Source organism: Perca fluviatilis, chromosome 18 (assembly GCF_010015445.1).
Source record: "Perca fluviatilis chromosome 18, GENO_Pfluv_1.0, whole genome shotgun sequence".
In the NCBI taxonomy this organism is placed as follows: domain Eukaryota; kingdom Metazoa; phylum Chordata; class Actinopteri; order Perciformes; family Percidae; genus Perca; species Perca fluviatilis.
Genome location: NC_053129.1, coordinates 7,142,509 through 7,166,575, shown reverse-complemented (window position 1 = coordinate 7,166,575; position 24,067 = coordinate 7,142,509). Strand labels below are relative to the sequence as shown.

The 24,067-nt window shown below is 41.7% G+C and overlaps 1 protein-coding gene across 1 annotated transcript; it reads right to left on the bottom strand.

The window, feature by feature from the left end:
- Window positions 1-1,253: 1,253 nt before the first annotated feature.
- Window positions 1,254-16,793, bottom strand: si:dkey-1j5.4 (leucine-rich repeat-containing protein 15). Its single transcript, XM_039781998.1, has 5 exons — window positions 16,716-16,793; window positions 16,373-16,629; window positions 2,030-2,150; window positions 1,621-1,756; window positions 1,254-1,488 (listed from the first exon to the last, which is right to left on the bottom strand). Exons 1-5 carry the CDS (start codon window positions 16,770-16,772, stop codon window positions 1,298-1,300), a joined length of 762 nt encoding a protein of 253 aa, XP_039637932.1. The 5' UTR covers window positions 16,773-16,793; the 3' UTR covers window positions 1,254-1,297.
- Between the last annotated feature and the right edge of the window lie 7,274 nt (window positions 16,794-24,067).

Genomic DNA, 24,067 nt, shown 5'->3' with positions numbered 1-24,067 from the left:
GTCTGTGAGACATGATTTGTGTGGGGTGTAGACTGCATCCTGCTTCCAGAAGTTGGTAGTGAGTTTTGTACCATTCTCCTTCCTCTTCATCCCTTTTGGGATACTTTCCAAGTTGGAGTGTATGTATAACCATGTCATGCGTGTTTGTTTATTTTTGTTAAAATGTTTTTTTTATTTCTTTTGTTTTGGTAGAGGCAAATGTGATTTTTTTTTTTGAGATTTTGGCGTAATTCAGGGGGGGTGGATGTAACAGAGTTAAAAATATAGTGTATTGTTATATATGATTTTCGCCAAAAATGAATACCCTTGTTTAATAGTTGTGAATGGAGCCACCTTTGGCCGTATGGTGTACTACAGATCTGCTGCGTGTAGTCTCGCGTTACTTCCCTCCCCGATCAGAGAAGCTGTATACTTTTGATCGGGAAAAATAAAGAAGAAGGGTTCAACATTTCGCCTCTGTTCCCCTGATGCTTGACAACCGTTACACATGTCTAAGTGTGTTTCTAAGTGATTATAAGTGAATGTGAGCAAATATTGGCATGCAATTGTGACAATTTGTCTACAGAGTAGGCGGGGAGAGTACCAACATTAATCAGTACTTTTCCTGGCGGGTGAAGGGGGGTGTTTTTCTGAAAAACAACACAAAAAAACAGAGTTTGAGTTTCTAAACATTATTGGTATAGAATTGGTATTTTAGAAAAGTCAGGACAGGAGAGAAGGCTATTGACCTCTCTGTCCCCGGCTGCATGCCCAGAAGTCAAAAAGAACATTGTTTATACAAAGCCCATCCTGCTTCACTACCAGGAACTAGTCATGAACCCAGAGCATGAACCCAAAATCCCCAACATCACACACACACATCCTCACTGGGATGTCATTCTACCACAACAGCAATTACAATGATGGGGTAATTTATATTTTTGCATGTCAACACTCAATGGCATTGGCTTTGGCAGTTGTTGTGTTAAGGGTTCCATGTTCCAGTATAGGTTGAAATTGCATATAAAGCTCTTGGTTTTAAACTCAAACATACATGGCCGAAAGCCAAAGTTTCTAACAGCTGATGTTTTATGCAAGGTTTTTTTTTTAACATGTTGCATTTATAGTAGAGAAGATACACTATCCTATAGGGAAATGAATTGAATGCATTGCAGCTTTGAGAAATAATATAGGAAATAAGTTCACTCTACAAATACTTGCTCAGTAGGTAAACAGAGTTAAAAAACAAATTGGTTTAAAAGTTCATCATCTGAATCTCCATGGGCCCAGAGCCCATGCCATGGTCTTAATACTGGTGTTATGGTGTTAGGCACGGCATAGCAGCCTGAAGACTAGAGAGGCTCTTGTTTCGGAGGTCTGGAGGACTCCCGCACTTTAGGGCGTCCCGAGGCGACAGGGTTGCCTTGGTCTGTCTCATCCACTCCACCAACGAGATGATGTTACAGTCACAATGCCACGTGTTGTCATGGAGGTAAAGCTTCTTCAAGTCTGACAGGAGCAAACATTTTAATTATCACTAAAATGTAATCATCATCAGTAAACATTGTTATCATTTCTACCTCTACTATTATGTCACTCCTTTGTTCCTGTGAAAATGGGACAGGCTAGTGGTAGTCGTACCAGGCATATGGGCAAACATGTTTCCATCCACAGTCTTCAGGCGATTTCCACTAAGAGCCAGCTGAGAAAGATTGGCCATGTTCCTAAACACATCAGGTGGCAGGTGATCCAGATCATTGTTCCTCAGGTAGAGTTCCTGTTTCAATATTTAGTACATTTGTTTTTGTGTCATTAAATTGAAAATATGAACAATGTGCAAATGGATATAAAAAAGTTTACTTGTAAGGTCACCTAATATTCCTAATGTACAGACATTAGCTATGAATACAAACTAAATAAAAAAATAACACACAATACACATCAGAAATTACCCATATATGGGTATTTTTCACACTAAACTGATTCTGACTTTTATCTGACTTTTCCATCAGATTTTCTCTTTGTGAATAAACCAAAGACATGGTGTTACCTGCAAGTTGCCCAGGCCATCCAAAGTTGACAAGCTCAGTGTGGACAGAAGGTTGTTGTCTAGAACCAGCATTTCCAGAGATCGCAGCGGTCTGAAGGCTCCAGCAGGAATTTTTTTCAGACTGGATTTGGAGAGTCAGAATCCCTAATCAACATCAATACACTGTACAACTACAGTATCTCAAAAGGTAGATAGGTAGATATCTATTGGAGGCAAATTTAAAACATAATATGCTCTTTTCTAATCAAGTAATAAGGGCATTCACTCAGGGGCAAATTCACAAACAAAGTATTGCGGCCGTGAATTGCCGCAAACTTTCTGCCCCAGCCAAGGTCCGATTAACAAAAGGCAATAAGCTTAATGATATTACAGCTCAAACACGAACATTAGATTTTGCAGCTGAGTGCAATTTGCCTGTGTTGTCTCTCTGTCTGTGGTTGCTCTGATATTTACCAAGTATTGGCTTTTTTCTATAGCTGTTCTAAAACATTTACCATGACCTATTCATTCAGCAGGTTTAAGAGTTAAAGTTATTCAACTGATCGTATTGTTAATGCAGTTTTGATCGCTGAGTTAAGCTCTATACACATGGGCAGGCCAGCTGACAGTCTTGCCTGGGCCCGGGACGAGATAAGCTTAGATGGGCCCCCCGCGCCCAGATCTCTCCTTTTTCCTTGCTCTTCCTCTCCCCTGCTCTTCCTCTCCTGTTCCTCTCCTCCTGTTCATCTCCTGTACCTCTCCTCTGCTCTTCCTCTCCTGGTCCTCTCCTCTCCTCTTCCTCTCCTGCTCCTCTCCTATGCTCTTCCTCTCCTATGCTCTTCCTCTCCTCTGATCTTCCTCTAATCTGATCTTCCTCTCCTCTCCTCACATTCTCACCAGGGCTGGACTGGGACAAAAATTGGCCCCTGGCATTTTTGGCCCAGGCGGCCCACACCCACCCGTGATTGGTCAGACACATTCCCTGCAGACAGTCCTCTTAAAATATGCGTGCATTCTATGATATAAGTTACCTAGTGTTCTGCGTTCATGTGATCGTTTTGGATCCTTCAAGAGGGGTCTCAAGACTTATCTGTTGCTCTTACATTTAAATAATGATTTCATTCTTAGAGTTATGATTTGTATATTTATGGTATTTTAATTATTGATATTTTATATTGTATTGACATTATTGTTATTATTACTATTTTGCTTAATATTGGCTTAGTAACTTTAAAAACAGTTTACTGTTAATTTTAACTATTGTAAGATTCATATTGTCGCTTTGGACACAAGTGTCTGCTAAATGCAATAACCATAACTATAACCCTTCCCAAAAGCTACAATAAAGCTGAGAGTAGTATATGCCCTGGAAAAGAGCACCAATACAAGAGAAGCTAATTAAGCCATTCAAGGAACGCTGATGCCCGATTTTATAGATCACACAGACCTTTCAGCTACCCAACAGGCTAACCGCTAGCATTTTCAATGTAAGCTTAAGCGGTTAGGTTACCTGACAGCCGCTAACTTTAATTTTACAGCCAAACGGATTGTTATCGTTATGACGTGGCGCGCGCACACACACACACACACACAACACACACACACACACACACACACACACACACACACACACCTTGTCCTCACTCGCTCCCATGGCCCTGACACGGTTACTCTCCTCCTCCTCGGCTTCTGGTAATGCTGATGTTGAAGCAGCTACTACAGCCCCAAACATGTCCGAAAATTTGGCACATTTTGAGGAATCCGCCTGTAGATTCTTAATCTTTTTCTCCTGTAATTTCTCTGCACCTCCCTTGCGCGTTGGTGGTCGTTTGTCCATTTTAACATGAATGCTAAACTTCCAGCATAACTATTACAGCTCGTGTCTCCAGGGCGGAGGCGTGGCCATAGTGGGATTCGTAAATTTGCGGCCCGGGGTTCCTTGATTTGATTGGGTCAAGCCAGTGCCAATAAAGAAAATTAACCAATGGGCCGCTGTGAGTTCTTTATGGGCCGGCCCGGCCAAAAAAATAAAAAAGGCCTATTTATATCGGCGATTCGGCCCAAAAGTGCTTCGGCCGACCGGGAAAATGCCCGCAGGCCAGCTGACAGTCTTGCCTGGGCCCGGGACGAGATAAGCTTAGATGGGCCCCCCGCGCCCAGATCTCTCCTTTTTCCTTGCTCTTCCTCTCCCCTGCTCTTCCTCTCCTGTTCCTCTCCTCCTGTTCATCTCCTGTACCTCTCCTCTGCTCTTCCTCTCCTGGTCCTCTCCTCTCCTCTTCCTCTCCTGCTCCTCTCCTATGCTCTTCCTCTCCTATGCTCTTCCTCTCCTCTGATCTTCCTCTAATCTGATCTTCCTCTCCTCTCCTCACATCTCTCACCAGGGCTGGACTGGGACAAAAAATTGGCCCTGGCATTTTTGGCCCAGGCGGCCCACACCCACCGTGATTGGTCAGACACATTCCCTGCAGACAGTCCTCTTAAAATATGCGTGCATTCTATGATATAAGTTACCTAGTGTTCTGCGTTCATGTGATCGTTTTGGATCCTTCAAGAGGGGTCTCAAGACTTATCTGTTGCTCTTACATTTAAATAATGATTTCATTCTTAGAGTTATGATTTGTATATTTATGGTATTTTTATTATTGATATTTTATATTGTATTGACATTATTGTTATTATTACTATTTTGCTTAATATTGGCTTAGTAACTTTAAAACAGTTTACTGTTAATTTTAACTATTGTAAGATTCATATTGTCGCTTTGGACACAAGTGTCTGCTAAATGCAATAACCATAACTATAACCCTTCCCAAAAGCTACAATAAAGCTGAGAGTAGTATATGCCCTGGAAAGAGCACCAATACAAGAGAAGCTAATTAAGCCATTCAAGGAACGCTGATGCCCGATTTTATAGATCACACAGACCTTTCAGCTACCCAACAGGCTAGAACGCTAGCATTTTCAATGTAAGCTTAAGCGGTTAGGTTACCTGACAGCCGCTAACTTTAAATTTTACAGCCAAACGGGTTATCGTTATGACGCGTGTCGCACACACCACACACACACACACACACACACACACACACACACACACACACACACACACACCTTGTCCTCACTCGCTCCCATGGCCCTGACACGGTTACTCTCCTCCTCCTCGGCTTCTGGTAATGCTGATGTTGAAGCAGCTACTACAGCCCCAAACATGTCCGAAAATTTGGCACATTTTGAGGAATCCGCCTGTAGATTCTTAATCTTTTTCTCCTGTAATTTCTCTGCACCTCCCTTGCGCGTTGGTGGTCGTTTGTCCATTTTAACATGAATGCTAAACTTCCAGCATAACTATTACAGCTCGTGTCTCAGGGCCGGGAGGCGTGGCCATAGTGGGATTCGTAAATTTGCGGCCCGGGGTTCCTTGATTTGATTGGGTCAAGCCAGTGCCAATAAAGAAAATTAACCAATGGGCCGCTGTGAGTTCTTTATGGGCCGGCCCGGCCAAAAAAATAAAAAAGGCCTATTTATATCGGCGATTCGGCCCAAAAGTGCTTCGGCCGACCGGGAAAATGCCCGGTATGCCAGATGGCCAGTCCAGCCCTGTCTCTCACTGAAATTAATGTGATCAGTCTCTGATCCATCCTGCTCAGACTCTCCGACAGGGCAGCGGGCCCTTCCCGCATCTCTCTCTCTCTCTCTCTCTCTCTCTCTCTCTCTCTCTCTCTCTCTCTCTCTTTCTCACCGGTAGCCTGACTCTGTCCCTCCGTTGCGGGGCAGCGGGCCCCTCCCGCATCACTCTCTCTTTCACCTGACAGCAGCTGGATCTCTCTCCTCTCTGTCTCATCCTCTCTGACGGAGCTACCAAACTCAACTCTTTCTGTAAAAGAGAACGTGTTGTCTCAGGCTTTTATACAAGCTAATGGACGTTAACATGAGAGCTGGCCTGTTAGCTTACGTTACATGGCTCGTAAACGTTGGCTGCGCTGTTTCTTGCCGCTCTACGTTGACAGTTCCAGCTTCACCGTCACCACCTTTTTTTAAAAATATTTGTTTAGAAAATCTCTAAAGGCCTCTATTTTCTTCTTCTCTTTTCCTTCCTGTTCTGAGCACCGGACTTGTGCTGACCGGACATTTTGAGCATACTGAACTTCAAATCTACTGAAAACAACATCAACTTTTGATAATTGGCCAAACCATTTTTGTGTTGGGGGTGGGGGGGTTCTTGACCACTATTTCAAGGACAATTAGGAAGAAAACAAATAAAAAGCTTTTATGTAACTCAAATATTACATATTTTTTCCACAAATAGGCCTATTTAAAAAAATGTTTTTCAATTATTCCATAATTTAATGAGGGCCCAGTTCTGGGCCCCCCCCCTACTGTGGGCCCGGGACAACAGACCCGTTTGTCCCCCCCTATCGGCGGGCGTGATGCCCGGTATGCCAGATGGCCAGTCCAGCCCTGTCTCTCACTGAAATTAATGTGATCAGTCTCTGATCCATCCTGCTCAGACTCTCCGACAGGGCAGCGGGCCCCTCCCGCATTCTCTCTCTCTCTCTCTCTCTCTCTCTCTCTCTCTCTCTCTCTCTCTCTTTCTCACCGGTAGCCTGACTCTGTCCCTCCGTTGCGGGGCAGCGGGCCCCTCCCCGCATCACTCTCTCTTTCACCTGACAGCAGCTGGATCTCTCTCCTCTCTGTCTCATCCTCTGCTGAGCTACCAAACTCAACTCTTTCTGTAAAGAGAAAACGTGTTGTCTCAGGCTTTTATACAAGCTAATGGACGTTAACATGAGAGCTGGCCTGTTAGCTTACGTTACATGGCTCGTAAACGTTGGCTGCGCTGTTTCTTACCTTGCTCTACGTTGACAGTTCCAGCTTCACCGTCACCACCTTTTTTTAAAAATATTTGTTTAGAAAATCTCTAAGGCCTCTATTTTCTTCTTCTCTTTTCCTTCCTGTTCTGAGCACCGGACTTGTGCTGACCGGACATTTTGAGCATACTGAACTTCAAATCTACTGAAAACAACATCAACTTTTGATAATTGGCCAAACCATTTTTGTGTTGGGGTGGGGGGTTCTTGACCACTATTTCAAGGACAATTAGGAAGAAAACAAATAAAAAGCTTTTATGTAACTCAAATATTACATATTTTTTCCACAAATAGGCCTATTTAAAAAAATGTTTTTCAATTATTCCATAATTTAATGAGGGCCCAGTTCTGGGCCCCCCCCTACTGTGGGCCCGGGACAACAGACCCGTTTGTCCCCCCCTATCGGCGGGCGTGCACATGGGACTACGTCTGATTTCTTTTGATCATTGGCATAATTCAGGTAAGGAATTTTCATGTGATAGAGAAACCATATTTGAAATTTCCCAGTCTGTCAGTGTTGTTTGTGTCTTTCAAACGCACACCTTCAGACTGGTTTGAAGGTTACGCTATGCAGTGCCCTGGTCCTGATGGATTTACAGTACAGTTTTTTAAGAAATCCAGTGATAAATTGACCCCTTTACTTTTGCAGATGTTTTTTTGAATCATTGGAAAATGGTTTGCTACCTCCCACACTCACTCAAGCATCAATATATCTTCTTTTGAAGCCTGACAAGGACCCCACCTCCTGTGGCTCCTATAGACCTTTGTCCTTACTAAATGTAGATGTGAAAGTACTGGCCAAGACGGTCGCTCTCCGTTTGGAGAGGGTTTTGCCTAGTATTATTTCTGAAGAACAGAATGTCTTCATTAAAGGATGTCAATTATTTTTATAACACTTGTACTCTTTTAAACATCATTTATTCAACACCAACAACTATCTCACCTGAGATTGTAATATCATTAGACGCCGAGAAGGCATTCAACAGGGTATAGTGGGGATACTTATTTGGTGTATTAAAAAAGTTTGGCTTTGGAAATAAATTTATAAACTGGGTGAGATTATTATGTACAACGCCACAAGTTAGTGTTCAAACAAACGACACCCGTTCTGAATATTTTTCACTAGAACGAGGGATACGTCAGGGCTGTCCTTTATCACCATCTTTGATCGCCTTGGCTATTGAACTGCTGTCCATCGCATTACGATCCTCCACCTGTTTTAAAGGTGTTTTTTGAAACAGTGTTGAACATCGCTTATTGCTATATGTGGATGATTTGTTGTTATATGTATCCGACCCTGTGTCCTGTCTTCCTGGCATTCTGTCTATTCTAGAAACGTTTAGCTCTTTCTCTGGATGTAAAATAAATTTACAAAAGAGCAAATGCTATCCCATTAACACAGCAGGTTTGCTACTTCGGCAAACAGATTTGCATTTTAATATCAGTCACTCTGGCTTCAAGTATCTTGGTATTAACGTGATTACGAACATTTTCTGGTGTGTTGTCTGCTAACTTTTCCCCACTTTTAACCAAAATTAAGTCCGATCTTCAGAGATGGAATAATCTGCCTCTCTCTCTTGTTGGGAAGATTAATGTCATCAAAATGAATGTTGCCTAAATTTCTTTATCTGTTCCAATCAATTCCTCTGATTTTTGACTCCCTAGACAAATTGATAAGTTCATTTATATGGGGTGTGAGGTCTCCACGGATCCGTAAATCATTACTTCAGCGATGTAAGTTTGGTGGTGGTCTTGCCCTACCGAACTTTCAATTTTATTATTGGGCTACACACATTCATAAAATCCAGTACTGGATTTTCTCTCCTAATTTACCTTGATGCAAACTGGAAGCCCTATCTTGCTGTACGACATCTTCTATATCTGCTCTCATATATTCCTCCCTTCCAACCAAAATCTCATTGTATGTTAAAAATCCTGTGGTGCTTAATACTTTTAAAATTTGGTATCAATTCAGGAAACATTTTAAATTTGTAACAGCATCTCCTTTTGGTCCACTATGTAAGAGACATTTGTTTCCACCCCCATCTCTTGACTCCACATTTTCAATATGGCATGGCAAGGGTTACGGTGCTTTGTTGATTTATATTCAGATGGTATTTTTGGAAGTTCCACCAATGTGTCATCATTGTATGGACTATCTGCAAACCATTTATTTAGGTACCTTCAACTTCGTCACTTTGTTTCAAAGAGTTTCCCTAATTTTCCCTCCTTACCTCCCCAACAAACATGGGAAGGAGTGCTTAACTTTAAGCCACAACGAAGAGGGATTGTCTCAGAAATATATAATCGCATTCTGGATCTTTGCAATCACACAAACTCTAAAACAAAGACTGCTTGGGAGGGGGAACTGGGACTCCAATTTACTGACGAGTGGTGGCAGAAAGTTGTTGATCGACTGAGTACTGTGTCATCTTGTGCACGTCTAGGGCTGATCCACTTTAAAACTTTAAAAAACAAGAAAAAACTACTACCTTTTTTTATATAGACTGTCTATTCATTTATATTGCGTTATTACCATATCACTTTCTCATATCCATCGACTTACTTATACCTCACTTTGCGCTGGCTTTGTAATGCCTACTTAATCTGTATTTTATGTAGCCTATTGTATTCTGTATTTTTGTAATGTATTGAATGCAAAACTGTATGTTGTCTTGCACGCTTATGCTTTATTCTTGGCAAGGTCGCCATTGCAAATGAGAATCTGTTCTCAGCGGCCTACCTGGTTAAATAAAGGTTAAATAAAAAATAAATAAAAACTGCTGCAGCTTCCTGATTTCCTAAACTATGGAGTGAAATCACATAACGTGTGTGCATTAATCACGTGTTTAAAAAAACTTGTGGCGTTAAAAGGAATTTGCGTTAACTCGTTATTAACTAGTTAATTTTGACACCTCTAACAATTATATAGGCTGAGCATTTAAGAAATAATAATAATAATAATACTTAAAGCTGCAAGCAGCGTTGGAAGGGCCCTCACGCCTCTGCGCGTGTCGGGGTTAATGGCAGACGCCGCTCCTTTCGACCGTGCATTTGCACTCACACACTGCAAATCGTCACCAATGAAAAAGGAAGTCCCAGCTTAGTTGAATGATACCTCACACAAGACTCTACGTCATACAGTTCATTAGCTGTGAAAGGGGGCGTGACCAAAGCATAAGGGGCGGGGCAAACCTTTACCAATAAAAAAGGAAGTCTCTGTTGAGTTCATTGATACCTCACATAAGACTCTACCTTAAACAGGTCACCAGTTATGAAAGGGGGCGTGGCTTAAGCATAGGGGGCGGGCCAAACCATCACCAATGAATAAGGAAGTCTCTGCTGAGTGCATTGATACCTCACATAAGACTCTACCTTAAACATTTAAAATGCTATGAAATGGGGTGTGGCTTAAGCATAGAGGGCGGGCCAAACCATCACCAATGAAGAAGGAACTCTCTGTCGAGTTCAATCACACCTCACACAAGACTCTACATTAAACGGTTCAAATGTTATGAAAGGGGGCGTGGCCTGAGTAAGGGGGCGTGGTTAAAGTATAGAAGGCGGCTCAGTATCACATGTAGACCACACATAAGTTTCATGTAAATTGGATGATGTTTGTCATATAAGGCTGATTTCCTGTTGCCAGCAGGGGGCGGAATGTCCAAAAGTCAATTTTGGCCTGTATATGTCCTCAGGCCTGGACTCTTGTCGATTGTGGGAAATTTCAAGCAGATATGACAATGTACACTGTAGTTACAGCCACTTTCTGGTTCATCGCTTAACACTCAAAATGGCCGCCACGGTTTTTATTTTAATAACTTTTTATCTTTAATGTATTGAGATGGTACAGACCAATGAAGTCCACGGGCGGAAAATAGCACTTGTGCTACAACCTGGCACAGTGCATCTCTCCTTGTTCTTATACAGGGTTAATGTTAACTTGTGCATTGTCCCTGTTTTAAATAAAATGAATCTGAAACTTCCTGTTGCCACTAGGGGGTGCTCTGACTTTGAGTCAATTTTGTCCGGTAAATGTCCTCAGAGTTAGTCTTATGAATCATGAAAAGTTTTGAGCCAATTGGACAATGTACTCTTGAGTTACATCCACTTCCTGTTTCAATGGTGAAATGCACAAAATGGCCGCCCGCCACGGCCATGCCCTATGACGAAAAGTTTTTCTTTTAATATCTTTTAATCTTTAACGTCTTAAGATGGCACAGACCAAATTTGAAGTTGATCAGATGAAATCTCTAGGAGGAGTTTGTTAAAGTACGACACGTGGAAATGGCCAAAATCGCACTAATTTTGAACTATCAATTCCAAATGGCGGACTTCTGTTGGGTTTAGGGTATGGCTCCAATGACGTGTTTTGTACGTGTTGACATGCTACATATGTGTACCAAGTTTCGTTAGTCTACGTTAAACGTACTGCAGGGGCTCAATTTATTTAATTTTGTAGGGGACGCTAGTGAGCCATTTTTGTGCGCCTATTCCCGAAACCCTTAAAATACGTACATTTTCACCAGGCTTGATGCGACCACCTATTTTTGTGAGTTTTTGAGAATGTGAAGGCCCTCAAAAAGGCAATTAATTTGCTGGTTGAAGGAAAAAGAACAATTCCTTCAGTTCCAATAGGGCCTTCGCCGCTGTCTGCGCTCGGGCCCTAATAATAATAACAGTCCTTCACTAACGCCGGTTACACACTGGCTGCATGGCGTGAGTGTGGCGTTTCTGTTGCGTGTCAGCTGCGTGGCGGCTGCGTGGATTTTTCTATGTCTTTACACCCCAGAAACGTGTCTGATGCGGTGCTGCTGCTGCTAGGCTTGTCTGGACACGTACGTTTCCCATTGATAAAATGAAATACCATGTTAAACATAAATATATACTGATTTGATTACAGCAAAGACGTCGGCAGTATTGACGGCAAAATAGGCTACAGATATTTCGTTCTGTATTGACTGGTGCAATATTAGAAAATCGATTTTTTTTTTTATTACATTTATATATCTGCATTTATATCAAAACCTAGAGGCTTTCAAACATTAACATGTCATTTATTAATATGTATTCGTGTCTGAATGACATATAAACATCTTTTCCTATTATATTTTGCCCGGAAACGCTTCCAACACGCTTGCGTGCCGCGTGAAAAATAGCCGTTGGTTCTATTTCTAGCAGGCACATGTTTTCGGCGCGGCTCAAGCCGCGCCTGAGATATGTGTCACGTGTGTGTGTAAGCTCTAACCTGTTAACATGGGAGCTGAAATATAAACGGACACGCCCCACAGCTGACACGCTCAGGCGACGCAGCCAGTGTGTAACCGGCCTAACTTGTGCTTTCCTAACAAGACCTTCCTCCCCAAAAGAACATCAGTCTTTTTAGGAAGTGCCCAAAATGACATGTTTAAATACAACTGACAAAGCCCTCTAGTGGTCGTAGTAATTATGATGGCAGCAAAGGAGGAACTGTGTAGGTAGGAGCCTGGGTTGGGTGGATGGGGCCACACAACATCAGACTGCTGTTTATTTCCTGTTTACTATCGACAGTCAACATTGTTTTTCAATCATGATTATAGTCGTTCCATTACCTCAGCCAAGTGGTTATTATTACCATATCGATAAAGGTCCCGAAACCTTAACTGAGTAGTCATTTTAACCCAAGCCATAATGTTTCCCTAAACCCAAAACCGTGCCTTAACCTAACCTAAACCAGTGTTGTGACATCATTAAAAAAATAATAATAATAATAAAATAATGTCATCCATATGGGTGTCAGATTAAAAATCTGTTCTACATGTGGTTCTACAGGGCAGTTACAAACAACATATTTAGTTGTTTAATTTGGAGGACTTATTTGTCCCAACAAATTCAAAACCTTCCCCCGGACTCCAAACCCTTGATTACGTCCCATAACGATGTTTTTTTTAAATTTGAATGCCAACATTTATATGTAGCTATTCATTTTCAACAATATTAATCTATGGCACCTCCACTATGGTTAAGGTTAGAAAATGATTGTGGTTATGGAAAATAAATTATGGTTAAGGAAAAGGTTAGGTAATTAAAACACTTCTTCATGGAAAGATCGTGGTCATGGATATATATTGACACCAATTGTTGATAGTGGCCATAAAGTCGGATTCACCACCATCCACAAAGATCAATGTCACACCCACTTCCTCCTGAGAGAGCCCCATGCTGGTATTGTATTTTAATCTGTTCTTGCCTCATTATTATCATATTATTACACATCTGATAATCGCTCACTTAGAAGTAGTTTGGACTAGGCCTAGCAAACTTGATTCCTTTTAAGGCTTCAGGTTATTCTGAGTCACTCACTAAACTGATCCGGGTTGTGCGAGTCACTTGAGTCAGAATTGATCTATAGGCGAGCCAAGGCGAGCTTGCAATGTTTCGGACTGTCTGCTCGACCTAATTGCATTTTAACATACTACATTTATACACCAAACCTACAGTAGACCTAGCTATGCTACATGCAGAACATTGTATGTTATTTCAGAAGTGAAAGAATGGCTTTTGTTGTTGATTTGCTTTACCCTGAGTTTGATGAGATACTTCACTCACTTATCTGAATCAGATCCATTCATCACAATGTAGCCAGCTGAGTCGCAGGATTGACTGACTCCTGCGAGAACTCACAAGTCATCGACAACTATGAGTTGTTGACAACTCATGAGTTGTCTGCGAGGCGAGCTGAGGCGAGCTTGCAATGTTTCGGACTGTCTGCTCGACCCAATTGCATTTTAACATACTACATTTATACACCAAACCTACAGTAGACCTAGCTATGCTACATGCAGAACATTGTATGTTATTTCAGAAGTGAAAGAATGGCTTTTGTTGTTGATTTGCTTTACCCTGAGCTCGAGGAGAGACTTCACTCGCTCGTCTGAATCAGATCCACTCATGACAATGTAGCCGGCTGATTCGCGGGATTGACTGACTCCCAGAGGTGGGTAGTAACGAGTTACATTTACTCCGTTACATTTACTTGAGTACGTTTTTGAAAAAATTATAATTCCAGGAGTAGTTTTAAATCACTATACTTTTTACCTTTACTTGAGTAGATTTGTGAAGAAGAAACTGTACTCTTACTTCGCTACATTAGGCTACAATGAGCTCGTTACTTTTCTTTTTACCTCTTTGATATTCTACGCATCATTGTTTTTATCCCCCCCCCCCGCGTACGCCTCATTTTAATGTTTTATTTTGAAAGAGAGAGAGACTTCCGCTAAAGACGCACTGGCGGACTGTGTTTCACCAATCAAACGTAGTTGTGCAGTCTCGTCACGTGACCATACTCATATTGATCTCAGCGGCGGGACGGGTTAGCTTTACAGTCGTAGCAAAACAAAAATGTCAGAATCAACTGTTGGCAATGCAGACACAGACGAGCAGCTGCATGACCTTGTTCTAGTTCTGCCTGCAGAGCCTGGTAAAAAAGTATAAAGGTTTGGAAATTTGTGTTACTTGTACTTATTTATTTTTTATTATTTTATTGATTTAATTTTTGAAGTACTTGAATTTACCTGGATTATTTTAATTTAAGCTATTTTGTAATTAATTAATTAATTTTAATTTATTTTATTGATTGGATGAACTATAATTTGCCTAAAGCATTTTTGATTGAATGCTTGTGTTAAAAAATAAATCAGACGTTACTCAACAGTTACTCAGTACTTGAGTACTTTTTTACTCTTACTCAAGTAATTATTTGGATGACTACTTTTTACTTTTACTTGAGTCATATTATTCTGAAGTAACAGTACTTTTACTTGAGTACAATTTTTGGCTACTCTACCCACCTCTGCTGACTCCCGCGAGAACTCACAAGTCATAGACAACTCATGGGTTGTCGAGGACTCATGTGTTCCATGGTCTGTGAGGCGAGCCGAGGCGAGCTTGCAATGTTTCTTGCTCTGAGTCTGTGGGTCGGGAAGTCTTGGACTGTCTCTCTGCTCACTCAGTTGCTTGAGTTGACTTGTGAAGTTGTGGTTGCCTACGAAATTGTAAGTTATAAAGCTTTTGGCAGCTAAGATGGCTAGGACTAGTAGTAGCTAATGTTGCAAGAGGTTTGTGTGTGGCGCTGTTATCATTTTAGATTGAATTGTAGTAGGACTCAGCTGATCCGAGTTAATGATACTAGAGACTCGTGACTCATGAGTTAATTTAAAGAGTCGGGTGAAAGATCTGAATGAGTCACGACTCAAACAGGTTTAGTTTGGACCGAAGTGGCCCGGCTGTTTCAACTTGATCCATATCTAAATGCCTCATCAAGTATTTGGCGGAATCCAAAGTTATCTGTAGATCTCCCATTTTTTGGAGGGACCAGCTGGAAAAGGGAATTGTTACACTGGGGGATTTGTATCTCGGTGGCATGTTGAAATCCTTTGAGGATGTGTGGTACAGCAATTTGGAATCCTCAGGTCATAATGTTTCAGATATTTGCAACTTCGCCATCTGTTTGGGGGAGCCTGGTCAGGCCTCAAGAAGACATGGGAAAGGGATCTGTATATTACACTGGATGATGAGGTGTGGGACAGAATTGGTAGGAATATTAAAACTATGTCACGTGTGCCTCATTCAGTTCAAGGTCATGCATCGCTTCAATTGGACTGCTTCCAATTTGTCTGAGAAGGGTCTGGCTGCAGACCTCCTCTGTGGGGCTCCAGACTTGGATTTAAAAAGACACCAAATTGTTGGAAATGTTAGATAGAGGATGACAAATTACTTAATGTGCTATTCTCCTATGACAAGATCCAGGAATTTTGGATCAGAATACATGATGTCTGATTGCAAGGACCTAGGTTCCATTTAGCCCAAAACTATTTTTTCTAGAAGACGAGTCAACCCTATGCGGGAAAGATAAGACGCTGGTTCCAAACCAGTTCAATGATAGCCAGACAGATTCTTGAGGATGGAGGAACGAAGGGGTGCCTTCAATCCAACAGTGGGATTGTGAGATGGCTAGAGTAGTAGCATTTGAAAAAATTACACATAAGCGGTTTGTCTACACTAGAAAATGGGTAAAGTACATGAGCATTCTGGAGGGCTCCTAAAAAGCCATGTGCTGTGGAGAGGCGTTTACTATGTGCTTATGGTGTTATCACATATACATGGTATTTATTTGGTTTGCAGTTTGTTGTCTATTTTGTTATTGTTATATTGTATTGTCTTGAATATTATGGTTATTATTGCATTTTGTCTTAATTTTTGGATAAGGAAGTGGTGATGACGAGTTTGGGGGTTCAGGGAGTAGGGGAGGTATTCATGTTGTGAGTTGTTTGATTCGTGTTTTGTTCTAAAAAAAAAAAAAAAAGAAACATGTTATTCATCCCGTATCCCAGGAATATAGTCTGATTCTCACTACACATACCTGCATTACTAAATCTATCTAACTATGGCATTGCTAAGTGCAGTAGGTTTGGGATTGAGAGGTTTATAGAAGCATCTACTACAGGGCAAATGTGATGACCTGTTATTGTCTAAGTTGAGGAACATGAGCTGTCTGAGTCCAGTAAAGGCCTTAGGAGAGATCTTCTGGATGCGATTCTGGGAAAGGTCCAGAACTTTGAGGGCGATCAGAGGCTTAAAGGCATTAGACGGTAGCATTGTCAGCGCGTTGAGAGGAAGATCTAAGTCTGACAAGTTCCTCATTCCAGCAAACATCTCAGGTTTGAGGATGCCAATCTGGTTCTGTCCCAGCATAAGGAAGCGAAGGTTCAAGAGGTCCTAGAGGCATGAAAATACATTTTGTCAGATTATTGCATTGTGATTGCTGTACATGTAATACATTCTTCTCTAATCTCCTCCTATACCTGAAATCCTCTTGGTGGAAGGGTGGTGATGTGGTTACCGTAGAGGTTTAGGAGCATCAGTTGCTTTGCACCAGAGAGGGCCTGGGGGTGGATGGACGTGATGGCATTTTGTTCCAGGTTAATACTCTCAATCTTTGGAATTGATTTCAGAGCATTAGCCTTCAGGTCTGTGATACCGTTCTCACCTTTAGACAGCAGTAAGAAAGATGATACCGACCCACACTTCTTATGATTACTTGCAGTAAATGTCTGATAAATGTGTCTTGAATTTCACAACAATCTTTGGAACGATTTGATTAACCACAAGGTATTCACCTAGTTTGAGGATCCAGGCATCAGGGGGCAGTTTGGATGGAAAGGCACGAAGCCCCATCTTATGACAGTTGACCTCTGACTTTTCTGGACCAGCCTTCCTGGAGCATCTACAAACATCAGGACAGCCCTCCACAGCCTGCACCATCCAAAGGATCACCAGCATCAACCAAGCCAAGTGTTGCATGTCTCCTGCAGAGTGGAGGATGTAGAGAGACAGATAAAGAGATAGCCTTGTCATTGAGAATGCAGTTGTGGTTATATTTAGGGGTGGGTCTCGAGTTGTATTAGGACCCGTAAAAATTATTTATGAGCACAGTGTGAGCGTAAAGACCATATGTAAAGACTAGCCTCCACACCGCAAATCATTCAAAACATAGTCAGACTGGCTACCGAGAGCACCGCTTGTTAAAACAAAAACAGCAACAATGAGAGAAGAAAAAAACAATCACAGACTCACTGTTTTTTGCAATAAAACCAATAATAGCTCTGTTTCGTGGTGCAACGGACCATGGTTGATTTGTACAGATCAACACTCGGAATACATGTGAACCGCAGATCAAATGCAAAGTTTAACTATAATAATAGTGTGAAATAATTGTATACTGTCGCTGTTACTTAAAGTAGGCTGATAAATCTATACTGAGGGTTGTAGTGAAAAGATACAGGCAACGCATCTTTCTGTTCACATGAACGCCGCATGTTAAAATCCGGTGCTAATAGGGCACCGATACCTAAACAACCGATAGGCCTATATCCCGGACTGAATAGCAACGTGGATTTCGTTGCCACTTAAATGTCTGCGCTGCCCTCTGTTGCTCCGAAACGGACGTTAGAGGCAACAGAAACATCACTGGGGTTGCTAGTTAACAATAACCGTATACTTGGCAGCAGGTAACATTGATGTTAGCCCACCGTTAGCAAGTAGCTTGATTAAACAAAGTTAAAATGTTGACAGCTTAACGGTGTAAAAGTGTGACTGTATTTCCTTGTAGAGAATTCCAACACTGTACAACAGTCTACCACTAAAACTATGACCTAAAAGACACAAACTAGCACTATGGTCACTGCTGTTGTCAGAAAAACAACAGACGGGACTAAATGTTGCATTTACTTAAAACTGGTAAACCTGAGTTCAATGATATCTCACACAAGGGTCTGCATCAAACGGGTCATTAGTTATAAAAGGGGGCGTGGCTAAAGCATAGGGGGTGGGCCAAACCATCAACAATGAAGAAGGAACTCTGATGGGTTCATTGATACCTCACACAAGGGTCAACCTTAAATGGTTCAAATGTTATGAAAGGGGGTGTGGCCTAAGCTTAGGGGGCGGGTCAAACCATCACCAATTAAAAAGGAAGTCTGTACACTCAAGTTACAACAACTTCTTTGTTCATCGCTAAACACTCAAAATGGCCGCCACGCCCACACCGTCTGACGAAAAGTTTTTCTTTTAAGGTCGTCATCGTTAAGGTGTTGGGATGGTACAGACCAAGTTTAAAGTCCATCGGATGAAATCTCTAGGAGGAGTTCGTTAAAGTATAGCACCTTGACTTTTAGGCCTACTTCCTGTTGCCACTAGGTGGCGCTATGACTTTAAGTAAATATCAGCCTTTATTTGTCCTCAGGGTTGGACTCTTATGAATCCTGAAAAGTTTCGGACAACGTACACTCGAGTTACACCCACTTCCTGTTTCGGCGGCGAAACGCACAAAATGGCTGCCCCGCCACGGCCACGCCCTATGACGAAAAGTTTTTCTTTTAACAACTTTTCATCTTTAACCTCTTAAGATGGCACAGACCCAGTTTAAAGTTGATCAGATGAAATCTCTAGGAGGAGTTCGTTAAAGTACGACATGTGGAAATGGCCAAAATCGCACTAATTTGCTGACCCATCTAAGGTAGACCCTTGTGTGAGGTATCATTGAACTCAGCAGAGACTTCCTTTTTAATTGGTGATGGTTTGGGCTGCGCCCTAAGCTTTAGCCACGCCCCCTTTTATATCTAATGACCCGTTTGATGTAGACCCTTGTGTGAGGTATCATTGAACTCAGCAGAGACTTCCTTCTTCATTGGCGAAGGCCCTATTGAAACTGAAGGAATTATTAGGGCCCGAGCTCCGACAGCGGCGAAGGCCCTATTGAAACTGAAGGAATTATTCTTTCTTTCTTCTATTATTTTCCCGTCAAATGAATTGGCTTTTTGAGGGGCTTAATATATTCAAAAACTCACCAAATTTGGCGGTCGCATCAAGTCTGGTGAAAATTTACGTATTTTAAGGGTTTCGAGAAGAGGCGCACAAAAATGGCTCGCTAGCGCCCCCTAGAAAGTTACAAAAATTGAGCCCCTGCAGTACGTTTAACGTAGACTCACGAAACTTGGTACACATATGTATCATGTCAAGATGTACAACAAACGTCATTACAGCCATACCCTAAACCCAACAGGAAGTCCGCCATTTTGATTTCAAAGTTCGAAATTAGTGCGATTTTGGCCATTTCCACATGTTGTACTTTAACGAACTCCTCCTAGAGATTTCATCCCATCAACTTCAAACTCGGTCTGTGCCATCTTAAGATATTAAAGATGAAAAGTTGTTAAAAGAAAAAACTTTTCCGTCATAGGGGCGCCGTGTGCGTGGTTGAAAGCGTCGGACCATTTTGTAATTTAGCTAAACAGGTATGCGTTAACTCGATTACCAAACTAAAATTTTCAGGATTCAACAAGAGTCCACCCCCCAGGACAAAACCCAGGCAGATATTTACTTAAAGTCATAGCGCCCCTAGTGGCAACAGGAAGTAGGCCTAAAAGTCAAGGTGCTATACTTTAACGAACTCCTCCTAGAGATTTCATCCGATGGACTTCAAACTTGGTCTGTACCATCCCAACACCTGCTAACGATGAAAAGTTTTTAAAGAAAAACTTTCGTCAGGCCAGTGTGGGCGTGGCGTGGCGGCCATTTTGAGTGTTTAAAGATGAACAAAGAAGTTGTTATAACTTGAGTGTACGTTGTCGTATCTGCCCGAAATTTCTCAAGATTGACAAGGGTCCAGGCATGAGGACATCTACAGGTCATAATTGACTTTTGGTCATAGCGCCCCCCCCCACTGGCCACAGGAAATGCGCCTTATATGACAAACATCATCCGATTTGCATGAAACTTAGAATGTGTGGTCTACGTGTGATACTGAGCTGCCCCCTATAATATGACCACGCCCACTTACTCAGGCCACGCCCCCTTTCATAACATTTGAACCGTTTAAGGTATACCCTTGTGTGAGGTATCATTGAACTCAGCAGAGACTTCCTTCTTCATTGGTGATGGTTTGACCCGCCCCCTATGCATTAGCCACGCCCCTTTTCACAGCTAATGAACCATATGACGTAGAGTCTTGTGTGAGGTATCATTGAACTCGGCAGGAAGTTCCTTTTTCATTGGTGATGATTTGCAGCATCTGAGTGCCGAGCGAATGCACGGTTGCAAGGAGCGGCGTCCGCCGGTAACCCCGACGCACGCAGAGGCGCGAGGGCCCGTCCATCGCTGCTCGCAGCTTTAATTAGGGCCCGAGCGCCGACAGCGGCGAAGGCCCTATTGAAACTGAAGGAATTATTTTTAGGGCCCGAGCGCCGACAGCGGCGAAGGCCCTATTGAAACTGAAGGAATTATTAGGGCCCGAGCTCCGACAGCGGCGAAGGCCCTATTGAAACTGAAGGAATTATTCTTTCTTTCTTCTATTATTTTCCCGTCAAATGAATTGGCTTTTTGAGGGGCTTAATATATTCAAAAACTCACCAAATTTGGCGGTCGCATCAAGTCTGGTGAAAATCTACGTATTTTAAGGGTTTCGGGAATAGGCTCACAAAAATGGCTCGCTAGCGCCCCCTAGAAAGTTACGAAAATTGAGCCCCTGCAGTGCGTTTAACGTAGACTCACGAAACTTGGTACACATATGTAGCATGTCAAGATGTACAAAAAACATCATTACAGCCATACCCTAAACCCAACAGGAAGTCCGCCATTTTGAACTGAATGTTAGAAATTAGTGCGATTTTGGCCATTTCCACATGTCGTACTTTAACAAACTCCTCCTAGAGATTTCATCCGATCAACTTCAAACTCGGTCTGTGCCATCTTAAGATGTTAAAGATGAAAAGTTGTTAAAAGAAAAACTTTTCGTCATAGGGCGTGGCCGTGGCGGGGCGGCCATTTTGTGCATTTCGCCGGTGATGGTTTGGCCCGCCCCCTAATATTAAGCCACGCCCCCTTTCATATAATTTGAACTTTGTAAGGTATACCCTTGTGTGAGGTATCATTGAACTCAGCACAGACTTCCTTATTCATTGGTGATGGTTTGGCCCACCCCCTATGCTTAAGCCACCCCCCTTTCATAAAACCTTACCCATCTAAGGTAGAGTCTTGTGTGAGGTATCATTGAACTCAGCACAGACTTCCTTTTTAATTGGTGATGGTTTGACCCGCCCCCTACGCTTTTGCCACGCCCCTTTTCACAGCTAATGAACCGTATCACATAGAGTCTTGTGTGAGCTATCGTTGAACTCGGCAGGGAATTCCCTTTTCATTGTTGACGATTTGCGGCGTCTGAGTGCCGTGCGAATGCACAGTCGCAAGGAGCGGTGTCTTCCGGTAACCCCGATGCGCGCAGAGGCGCGAGGGCCCGTCCATCGCTGCTCGCAGCTTTAATTATTATTCTATTCTTTTTCCCGTCAAATGAATTGGCTTTTTGAGGGGCTTAACATATTCAAAAACTCACCAAATTTGGCGGTCGCATCAAGTCCGGTGAAAATGTACGTATTTTAAGGGTTTCGCGAATAACCGCACAAAAATGGCTCGCTAGCGCCCCCTAGAAAGTTAAAAAAAATTTAAAGCCCCTGCAGCGTTTAACGTAGACTCATAAAACTTGGAAAACATATGTAACATGTCAAGATGTACAAAAAAATAAATTGCAGCCATACCCTAAACCCAACAGGAAGTCCGCCATTTTGATTTCAAAGTTCGAAAATAGTGCAATTTTGGCCATTCCCACATGTCGTACTTCAACAAACTCCTCCTAGAGATTTCATCCTATTAACTTCAAATTTGGTCTGTGCCATCTTAAGATGTTAAAGATGAAAAAATAAAAAAACTTTTGGTCAGTCGGTGGTGGGTGGTCGCCATTTGTTCATTCTTCGAAACCAAAACAGGAAGTGGGTGTAACTCCGGTTCATCGATGGTTGATCATAACAGTTAAACCGTGGGTGAGGACAATAAATCGCCGTTATTATTAATCAAGTGCTTTTAACAAACATTTTACAACAATGCCGTACTTCAATACAACTGTAAGGTACTTTTAATTGAGTATTTTAATTTTCTCCTACTTGCCTATTGTACGTTTTACTTATCTATTTTTATAGCTTTAGTTACTTTGCATATCCATATAATTATACAAAATACAATGAATAATCTATGATGTGTTAAAGTGGATAAAGAGGAGACTTTATTGATTCAGTGATGAAATTCACAAGCTAGCTGCCAAGTCAAACTTCTGCTGTTATTTTGGCGAAAGTAACTCAAAAGTAATGCAAAAGTAGTGTAACGCATTACAATTCAGAGACATTAATATTGTAATATAACTAATTACTCTCAAATGACAGTAACTAGTAATCTTAATGTATTACATTTTGGGAGTAACTTGCCCCACACTGGTGGAGTGAGATGTGATGAGGAGAACGTGAGTGCTCTTCTTTAAGCAGATGATCTTGTTATACTTGCAGGAACTGATGAAAATGTACAAAAGATGCTTTCTGCTGCTAATGCTTGGTGTAAGAAATGTCTATATATATATATAATTTATAATAATTAATGTTAAGAAATCTCAAATAATGCACTTTAGGTTTCCATTACAGTCACTAAGTAAGTTTCAGGGTTTTTTTTGGCGATAAATAATTGAATTACATAAACTCTTATGAATATCTTTGTTTTTATCTTGATGAGCATTTACATTTTGTAAAAGGCATCACTGTGCTTTCTGAGTCTGCTGGGAGGGATCTAGGGGGAGTTGTAGTTAAGATTAAAACTTTAAGAGATGTGGGTTACTCCACCTTTACTAAACTATATCATGCCTGTATTTGTCCTGTATGTATGTTGTTTTGTATGTCTGTATTTTACTTTGGTAAATTATATTCTACATCCTGTGCATGCAATGGTTTATGTTTATATCACGCGAATATGATCTTTATTTTCTCGTTATACTGTGTTTAGGTTTTACGGTGGATTTGGAGAGAAGCTTCGATTAAACCCGTAACAAGAAAGTCACTTGTGTGCTTCGAGGGAATTATATTTATTTATTTATATACAATTTGGTAGCATCTTTTTTTTAATGACCAATTTTGCCTTCTTCATCATTTCAGCCTTTTCACCCACTCTCACAACATGATTGTGCACGTCCTTCATGTTTTTGTTAGTTCCAACAGGAATGTGCCATCTTTTAGAAGGTACACAATCTATTAAAGATGTCTGGCAGGTGGTTGGTGGTGCCTGAGCTGGTGGGTGACTGGTAGTGCCTACACCATCAAGACAAGTGCTGTTGAAGATGAAGATTGTTGTTGTGCTTTGTGGTCAGAGCTGTCTCCATGCGTGCCAACAAATATTTGACCATGTCTCTGGGTCTGTCAATGAGGAAAGGGGGAACAGATTTGCTGTACTGTTTGTACCCCAAAGAGTACTTTACATTCAGCTCAGTGTACCCAGTGAAAAGGGTAAAAAAAAGAATATGACCAGTATGTTGACAGACACTAACACTAACCTCACCCTTAACCTAACTTACTTTTTCTGCATCTGTTAGATGTAGATCCTCACGATGACCTGCAACATCTCACTCAATTAATATGCTCAATATAATAGTTCTGTTAGTTGCTAAACCTTTTAAAACACCAAAGTTACAGAATAACACTAACTAACTGATGGAGGCAGCAGTCGACCAGCAACCTCCATGTTCTGCGAGATAAAACTACTGTTTTTGTCAATAAAACTACTGTTTTTG

Coding starts and splice junctions, on each gene's coding strand:
- si:dkey-1j5.4 (XM_039781998.1), bottom strand. CDS start 16,772: ATGCTCCTAAACCTCTACGGTAACCACATCACCACCCTTCCACCAAGA. Junction 2,151..16,372: donor CTCAACTTAGACAATAACAG/GTCATCACATTT, acceptor CTCCAAATCCAG/TCTGAAAAAAATTCCTGCTG. Junction 1,757..2,029: donor ATGGCCTGGGCAACTTGCAG/GTAACACCATGT, acceptor ATATTGAAACAG/GAACTCTACCTGAGGAACAA.